Source organism: Nomascus leucogenys, chromosome 4, assembly GCF_006542625.1.
Source record: "Nomascus leucogenys isolate Asia chromosome 4, Asia_NLE_v1, whole genome shotgun sequence".
NCBI classification, from domain to species: Eukaryota; Metazoa; Chordata; class Mammalia; order Primates; family Hylobatidae; genus Nomascus; species Nomascus leucogenys.
The window spans coordinates 103,675,152-103,684,931 of record NC_044384.1 but is presented as its reverse complement, the minus strand read 5'-3'; the positions used below and the strand labels follow the sequence as shown (position 1 = coordinate 103,684,931).

General features: G+C 38.3%; 1 protein-coding gene across 15 annotated transcripts in view; it reads right to left on the bottom strand.

The window, feature by feature from the left end:
* MAP4 (microtubule associated protein 4) overlaps positions 1 to 9,780 on the bottom strand; it is a 238,383-nt gene that overhangs the window by 123,283 nt on the left and 105,320 nt on the right. For 13 of the 15 annotated variants that reach the window (XM_030811887.1, XM_030811889.1, XM_030811892.1 and 10 more), the window contains exon 3: positions 5,790 to 5,858. In XM_030811887.1, the coding sequence (XP_030667747.1) occupies positions 5,790 to 5,858 (69 nt within the window). Of the gene's footprint in view, positions 1 to 989; positions 3,384 to 5,789; positions 5,859 to 9,780 lie in introns of those variants that run through there. The other 2 variants (XM_003256998.3, XM_003256999.3) reach the window with 1 other exon arrangement.

Genomic DNA, 9,780 nt, shown 5'->3' with positions numbered 1-9,780 from the left:
TTAAATTAAGTGTTCTTAACAAAAATGTCTGCCAAGCTTAAAAAGTTCCTTATGCTATGCAAATTACTTAGATATAAAATATTTTCAATGTCTTAATTCAGTCAACATATTGTACTTGCAACCCTACTGTAAACAAACGTTAACCCAGAATGGCTAGGGAACTGCGCATTTTGTTGAATTCTTCCCAGATACTGCATACCAGGTTATCAAATAATAAAGTTATCAAATTAAATGTTACTGAATGTAGTAAATTTTATTTGATAATTCAGGAGGCACTTTAGGAAGACCGTGAATGTGAATTTTAACTGCACTAAGCTAAATGTAGTGTTAGAAATTAATAAATGTAGTATTAGAAAGCATCCAACAACAATTGATATACCACGGAAACTTCCTTTTGGAATAACTTCTTCATACCTTTCTGTCAAGTGACTTTCTCACCAAATGACATTAAATATCAGTAGTCATTTGAACTTCTTAACTTTTATAATTCTGGATAAAAGAGAGTTTACAATAACTATCAAAAATCATAAGTGGGCCAGGCGCGGTGGCTCACGCCTGTAATCCCAGCACTTTGGGAGGCCAAGGCGGCCGGATCACGAGGGCAGGAGATCGAGATCATCCTGGCTAACATGGTGAAACCCTGTCTCTACTAAAAATACAAAAAATTAGCCGGGCGTGGTGGTGGGCACCTGTAGTCCCAGCTACTCAGGAGGCTGAGGCAGGAGAATGGTGTGAACTCAGGAGGTGGAGCTTGCAATGAGCCGAGATCATGCCACTGCACTCCAGCCTGGGCGACAGAGCGAGACTCGGTCTCAAAAAAAAAAAATCATAAGTGAAAATGCTTGACAAAAACTTAAAAGTCCATACAATTAATCTGGGTAGGATTAGAAGCTATATTAGACCTAGAACTTGGGCCTCAAGTCTTTACCCAACTTGTGTTTTAGTAACATTATATTTCAACAATTATGACCCCAACCAAATCCAGTCCATAAGGTGTTAAGGTAAGATGTTTATTAGTGGAATTTATTTAGTACAGTAATCACATTAAAAGTCCCAATATACAAACTGTTGAAGTCTAAAGTCACAAAAAATACAAACTTAGGTATATGAATGAAGTTATAAAAACATTATTTAAAAACAAAGTTCTACATCTTCAACATTGGGCCAAAAAAGAAAAAAAAAACAGAGAGAGAAAGAGAAAGAAGGCATATGAAAATCATCACATTTCAACAAAGCAGCCCTGACCAGTCTGGCTGCCTCACCATTGAGATACTGGACCACTTGGGTGTGACCACTATGGCAATACAGCATTTCATTATGGGACTGGCTACTTTGTATAAAACTGTATGTGAAACATAAAATTTCTTTCTTTCAAAATGAAACATCCAAGTGAAACGGACAGAGCTAATATATACCAAATTTTAGCTGGCTATTAGTAGAAAATTTCAACAATTCTGTAAGTTCAAAAAGGAAACATATTTGAAAAAAACAAATTTCAAACAAAAATAAGCATAACCAAATAGAAATAAAGAATAAATAAATGTCAATCATGAAGTGTGAGCGTACACAACGGAAAGTCATACCCAGGCTTCTCCACCCATAACTTAGACAGCTACAGGGACTGGTTACGAGCAATAGAAAGATGTCAAACATGATTTTTAAAAATAACTACTACCAGTTTTGAAAAGTTCCCTGGCAAAAGAAACCCAAAAATCAACTTAATAAGTAACTGTACACCAAAGGGAAAGGGTTGTGTTTTATTTGATGGTGTATTCTCTATGGCAAGAGAGTTTTAATATTTTATCAACTGCTAAGAAGAGAAGCATAATCTCTTTCCTTTAAAACATATCACCCTCAAGTGTCTTCTGTCCAGAATCCATAGAAGAAATTTTTGTCAGAGAATCCAGCCCTTGTGACCAGATCCCTGTAGAAGAGGGAATACTTCCTAAATTCCAGAAGTCGCTGCAGGGATTCAGTTTAAACTTTCATGATATTCTAATCTTACCATCTCAAAAGCAGTTTTGTATCAGGGGATCTAAAACAGTGTATATCTGGCCAGGCACAGTGTCTCACACCTGTAATCCCAGCACTTTGGGTGGCCAAGATGGGTGGATCACTTGAGATCAGGAGTTTGAGACCAGCCTGGCCAACAAAGTAAAACCCCATCTCTACTAAAAATACAAAAATTAGCCGGTGTGGTGGCGCACGCCTGTAATCCCAGCTACTTGGGAGGCTGAGGTAGGAGAACCACTTGAACCTGGGAGGCAGAGGTTGCAGTAAGCCAAGATCGTGCCACCGCACTCCAGCCTAGGCGACAGAGTGAGACCCTGTCTCAAAAACAAAAAACAATGTATATCTCAAAATCTTTCTCAGAACATGGTGCCAATTATTTCTTTTAAGCTGAAATAATCTGTACCTTGGGGGTTATAAGAATCTGCATAATCAGTCAAAGGATAGAAAACTTTAAAGTATTTCAGATCTTAAACCAGAATTCCTCTAAGATTTCAAAACATGGTCCATGTTTTATGTTATATTTCTATAAATACAATCAAAGTTTACCATTGTACACTACTAATCTCAACTGGTTCTAGATTTAAGCAATTAGTTTGAAAAAATTAGGAATGGGAATAAGAAGGTCCTATTGAAACGATCCTTAGATTGTTAACAGTCCGTCTCCAAAAAAACAAAAAAAATTTGGCCCAACTTGCAAACAATAAAGGATTATTTAATTTGGAAAAATACTCTAGGATTACTCAGAACTACTCAATTTAAAAACTTAAAATATCTATCATTATTCAGATTTTAGTAAGGTGGAGAGAAACATAGGTAGCCTGTAAGATTAACCTTCCCTAAAAAAGCAAGCTCAGAGAGGAAAAGAGGAGGGAGAAGAAAAGGAAATTCACTGCAGTACTGGTGGCCTCAACCCCTTTATGAAAACACATGTTCTCATTTGGTGTTACACTATTCTGATTCATGTTGAACACTTGAAAACCAAATGAAAAAGGTCAACTAAAAATATTTAAAGGAAAAAAATGTGAGAATGAATCAAATGATAAAATCATAAAGAAAACAAGAAATAAAAGACATTAGATAACCTTTGTAAAAATTACTAAAATTAAAAAGAATTCATTTTGCACTTTGTGTTCACAAAGGGAAATGAGGCTCCATCAAACCCTGCAGAGCACAAGAGGAAGCAGGTTGTTTGCTCAGGCATCAGCAGAAATAGGCCCCGAAGAACTACCCTCAGTTTCTTCTACATCGTGTCCAGGAAGGAAAAGCAAAGCTCTGCAAAATGCTGAAGGTTTTAGAAGTATAACGGTGCTTAGGAAAGATCACTGGTCTGATGTTGCAGCAGCCCCAGTGTTGAGAGACACGCTAGGCTTCTAGGAGGAGAAAAATAGAGAGGGAGGAAGAAGTAGGAAGGGGAAGGAAAGGGTGGAAAAGCACAGGTCATTAGTAAACAGCAAGTTCAATATAACAAGATGCTCATAAACCCAAGCTATTAATGAAGCTGGTTTGCTCTCGGGACTATAGATAACATTCTGAAGGAAACAGAAATGGGAATTTTCAAAATGGCATTGAGTTAGATGCTCCAGGTAGTGATGGCCAAATTAGAATGAAGTCACCACATGCTCCAAAAACATGCACTGTCATCCCCTCCCTCCATCTTCCCTCCCCCAATAAAACATGCATATTTTCAGTAAAGTTTTTTTTTTTTTTTTTGAGACGGAGTCTTGCTCTGTTGCCCAGGCTGGAGTGCAGTGGTGCGATCTCGACTCACTGCAACCTCCACCTCCCGGGTTCAAGCGATTCTTCTGCCTCAGCCTCCCAAGTAGCTGGGATTACAGGCGCGTGCCACCACGTCCAGCTAATTTTTGTATTTTTAGCAGAGATGGGGTTTCACCATATTGGCTAGGCTGGTCTCAAACTCCCAACCTCAGGTGATCCGCCTGCCTTGGTCTCCCAAAGTGCTGGGATTACAGGCATGAGGCATGAGTCACCGCACCCGGCCAAGTATCTATTTTAATACAGTTAAGTGGTTAAATTCAGAACTCAAACAACCCAAGTGTGCAAACTATATGCTACCTAAGGGCAGAGAGGTATCCAAGAACAGAACGACCTACTCTCATAATGCCACTGGGTAGTTCATAAAGAGCCAGGTTCTTTTCTGTCACAAGGGAATCCTGAAACAGTGAGGGCCAGGATACAGTTTTTACTCTTCTATTTTGTACTAAGACCTGGCAGCGGTAAGCACCTGCTACACAGAGTTTGAGTTCTTCTGGTCAGGCGTGACTTCCTACTGGAGAAGAAATCTACTCTTGTTTTTGTAGTTGTTTCCTTCCTGGATGAAAATGGCATCCACTCTTTCAACTGCCTAATCAAATCAATCCTCTCCAGCCTTTCCTTACCCTGGTTAACCGGTTCCTGCTTAAAGAAAGCTGAATTTACTCATTTTTTAAAAGTTCATGTTCAAACTTCTCCTTTAATCACAGGGATATTTGCATAAATGTTTTCTTAAAAACCACATCACATAGATGACTGCTTTCAAAGCAGACACAGAAAGTCAATACTACATTTGAATGAGATTATCAAAGACATACAAAAACATCAATTCACAAAACTGGAAGATAAAGTGGCATTTCTGGTTGTTTCTAGCTTCTAAAGTAAAGAGTTCCTAATTTATTAAGTTGCTAATAAGGATGTAAATGTCACTTGGTAAACATTCACAACAAAAAGAACTTGGTCATCAAAAAATCTGATGTATAAAGATACATACAACTTTCCTATGGTCATAGAATAAAGAATAAATCCTAGAATATCTGCTATTGCTAACAGAAGGCTTTCTGGAAGCCTTAGAAACAGAGAAATACTGTGGTGCCTCACAGAAGGGCTTCTCATAGCTGAGGTATGCATGTAAGAGAAATACAGAAATACGACAAATCTACTAACTACCTCCACTGCAATAATGTGAATCAAATGTATGGCCCAGTTAAGAGCACACTTGCAGGAAACAATGGGATTGATCATTAGAAGTCAACTCATTTGGGTTAGCAGTGTTGGCCTGATCACAACTGCAAAGTAAATGCAGGTATTTATGAAAATAAAACATGCAACTCTCACATCAGCTACTTAGGAAAATATTTATATAGTATATCCCTGGGACTCCTGCTACTGCTTTGAGAATTTTGCTCACTACAAAGACATTGGGGCAGGGGGTTGGTGCTGGTTATGAGACAGGAACCCACAGGAACTCAGTGCTAACTGAAAGAATATCAAAACCCTAGTAAAGAGCTAAGAGTTTAGTTAGAAGTAAATTTCAAAAGCAACATTTAAGGGAAAGACAAAGGAAACACACTGGGGGCAAAATAAATAACTCCTAATTTGTTGCTCACTGGCTTCCTAACATTGAACTGTAGAAAGCTAAATGCAATGTGGTTCGGGGAACAGACCTGCTGTTTTAGAGTTGTAGTGGCCAAATTCCTCCCATGTAACATATTTTGGTGATTATTATTCTGCATCTACAAAAGTATTTTAAGGTTGATCCAGTTCTTGTGTGGTACAGCTCCAATAAATATTCAAAAAATATCAAAGGAAACTCATTATTCTCCTTCCATTGTTGGAGATTTTACATGGCAATGTCCTGGGTTTAAATACCTCCAACAAGAACACTACCACCCTCAGAAATAATTCATATGCTTCCATTAATAATGGTCTTCAAAGGAGATTATCAAGATGTTCACTGTAAAATGCATCACCTACACATTTGGGGAATCCTGGGAATCACTTACCTGTAGTATCGCTCCCTTCTATTCCATGACCACCATTGGCTAGTAGTGTTGGTTTAGAAGATGGAGTATCTGCAACAATGACAAATAATTACCCATTGTGACAGACAGAAAAATGAAAAACAGATCCAACCACTGTCTTATTAATGGAGTTTTTCTCACTCTTTGTAGCATTAGGTTAAAGCAATTAAAAACTGTTCAAAATTTAAAGATTTAACAAAAGGAAACCCAGAAACAGAACAGAACAGAATCATTAATTCTTAGGGCACCCACGCTCTGTAAAGTACCAGTTCCACAGGAGAGCCCTTCATAATAGCAAGTCTAAATCTTTTTCATTCTGTAAATTGTCAAAGATTACCATTAAATTCAGTAAAACCATCATGGGGCAACACAGGTTTGGTATCAGCAATTCAAATCCAAATCAAATGCTCCAAGGACACGAGGGCATTTGTTTTATTATTATTATTATTTTTGAGATGGGGTTTTGCTCTTGTCACCCAGGCTGGAGTGCTATGGTGCAATCTTGGCTCACTGCAACCTCCGCCTTCTGGGTTCAAGCGATTCTCCTGCCTCAGCCTCCCGAGTAGCTGGGATTGCAGGCACCCACCCCCATGCCCAGCTAATTTTTGTATTTTTAGTAGAAATGGGATTTCACCCTGTTGGCCAGGCGGGCTCAAACTCCTGACCTCAGGTGATTCACCGCCTTGGCCTCCCAAAGTGCTGGAATTATAGGTGTGAGCCACCATGCCCAACTGAGGCCATTTATTAATTACTTATTAATTCCCACACAGGAAATGCAGGGTACCATCATTGCTTCTGGATGAAGATTGCATGGAGGTAACCAGCTGTACTTCTTTTGGAAGATTTAACAAAAGGAAACCCAGAAACAGAACAGAACAGAATCATTAATTCCTAGGGCACCCAAGGAAGCAGAGGACTCCTTTTTTTTTCTTTCTTTCCTTTTTTTTTTTTTAAGGAAACTAGTTGTATCTCATTCCCTAATGACTAAGGATGTTGAGCATCTTTTCTTGTGCTTCTCTGCCATCCCTTTGTCTTCTTTGGTGACTTGAATGGTCAAATTTTTTGACTATTTTAAAATTGAATTGTTTATTTTCTTATTGAGTTTTGAAAATTCTTTATGTATCACAAATATCACTCCTTTATCAGATAAATTTTGTAAAAATTTCTTCCCTGTTTTTAACTTATACTGTATTTTCATTTACTTAACTGTGCCTTTCAAATAGTTTTTAATTTTTATGAAGTAGGTCACAGGATTTTTTTCCCCATGTTTTCTTCTAGAAGTCTTATAGTTTTCATATTTACATTTCACATTGAGGCCTATGGTACATTTTGAGTTAAATTTTGTATATGGTGTAGTGATGTGGGTCTAAGTTTCTATTCCTGTACATTGACCCCTAATTATTACAGAATCATTTGTGGAAAAAGTCATCTGCATTCTATTGAATTGCCTTTGCACCTTTGTAAAAAAATCAACTGACCATATTACATTTGGGTTTATTTCTGGGCTGTTCTGTTCCATCAATTTGTAAGTCTATCCATTTTGCCAATACCATCCTATCTTGATTACTGTATTTGTACAGTAAGTTTTTTTTGACAGGGAGTCTCTCTCTGTCACCCAGGCTGGAGTGCAGTGGTGTGATCTTGACGCTCTGCAACCTCCACCTCCTGGGTTCAAGAGATTCTCCTGCCTCAGCCTCCCCAAGTAGCTGGGACTACAGGCACATGCCACCACGTCCAGCTAATTTTTTTTTTGTATTTTTAGTAGAGACGAGGTTTCACTATGTTGGCCAAGCTAGTCTTGAACTCTTGACCTCAGGTGATCCGCCTGCGTCAGCCTCCCAAAGTGCTGGGATTACAGGCATGAGCCACCGTGCCCAGCCGTAAGTCTTAAAGAAGGTAATATGAGCCCTCCAACTTGGGTCTTTTCCAAAAATGTTTTTGTTTGTTTGTTTTGTTTTGTTTTTTCGAGACAGAGTCTCATTCTGTCACTCAGGCTGGAGTGCAGTAGTGCGATCGTGGCTCACTGAAGCCTCGACCTCTCAAGCTCAAGCAATCCTCCTGCCTCAGCCTCCCAAGTAGCTGGGACCATAGGTGCAAGCTACCACGCCTGCCTAATTTTTCATTATTATTATTTTTTGGAAAAACAGGGTCTCCCTATGTTTCCCAGACTGGTCTCAAACTCCTGACCTCAAGCAATCCTCCCACCTTGGCCTCCCAAAGTGTTGGTATTACAGGCGTGAGTCACTGCGCCTGGCCTTGTTTTGTTTCTTTGCTTTTCCATATAAATTTTAGAATCAGTTTTTGATTTATACTAAAATTCTTGATGGGATCTTATTTGCAACTGCATATAAGACTATATAGATCAATTTGGGGATGTACAACTTTTTCTGAAAGTCTCTGACTATATCTAACATTTTAGCAACCAGCCTAGCTCTGCAGTCACCTTGCTGACCCAAGAATTCAGAGATATTATTCCTAAGACAGTAAGTGAATATCTACAGTATCTGCTACTAAAATAAAAAATGGAAGATTTTACTTTGGAAGACCACAAACATGCTGTCCAACCCCTTAGTCCTCATAAATACAAAGCAGAAATCTTTCACACAAGCTTCTCATTGAAAAGATCACTCATTCTGTTACTTAAGAGGAACAGCCAAAGAGAACAATCTAAAAGAACAAGGCAGTCAAAAACCAGAATATAATTTAAATAAAAGAAGGAAATGAAGGAAAGACAATAGAATTCTATTAAATACCCACTATGTAACATATATCCTGCTAAGTCTTCACAAACTGCATTTTACTTATCCAGAGAGATGCCATAAATATGCTCCATCTCACATTTGGCATAAGTAAATTCCCTTTTACATTCACACAATAAGCTTATAAGATTTATTCTTCCTCGCTCAAGAAAGAATGCATATTTTTAAAAACTTGCTTCATTAAAGAATGCATATTATAAGAAAATGGAAATTACAAAAACTGATATCCAGCGAGTGGTATAAGAGCAGCTATTAGAGTGATGAAACCTTTTAAAATTTGATAACCAGCGTTGACAAGGGTAATTTCATTACATCATTTGGGGGAATGTAAATAGGAATAACCTTTTTATGAGAATTTGGCAGCCTATCAAATTCTGCAATACTCAACTCAATAATCAGTTTTAGGTATTTAGTTCACAAAGAGACATAAAAGTATAAAAAAGTGAATATAAACAGAATGTTTATTATGGCATTGCTTAAAAACAGCAAATGTCCACCAACAGATTCATTATAATATTGTAAAATAGTACACAGTAATAAAAGAAATGAGAGTACTTCGTGTTACCGATACAGGAAGATAACAGGTATCTAACAGCTAAATATAGATAAAGGCCAAGACACCCTAGGGTATGCCTATAGTCCCAGCTATTAGGGAGGCTAAGGCAGAGGGGTATCTTGAGTCCAGGAATTTGAGACCAGCCTGGGCAACATAGTGTGACCCCATCTCTAAAAATAAATAAATAAATAAATAAAATAAATAAATAAATAAGCAAGCTGGGTGTGGTGGCACATGCCTATAGTCCTCATCTCTTAATAAAAAATAAAAAATAAAAAAAAAAAGAACCTGGCCAGGTGCGGTGGCTCAAGCCTGTAATCCCAGCACTTTGGGAGGCTGAGGCAGGTGGATCACTTGAGGTCAGGAGTTCGAGACCTGCCTGGCCAACATGGTGAAACCCCATATCTACTAAAATACAAAAAATTAGCCGGGCATAGTGGCGTGTGAATCACAACTACTCTAGAGGCTGAAGCACGAGAACTGCTTGAACCTGGGAGGCAGAGGTTGCAGTGAGCTGAGATCACGCCACTGTACTCCAGTCTGGGCGACTGAGCGAGACTCCATCTCCAAAAAAAAAAAAAAAAAAAAGCTTCATTCCCCATATATTTACCTATGTGATTAGGGTTTCTTCACTATGATAGCTACAAAAACAGGAAAA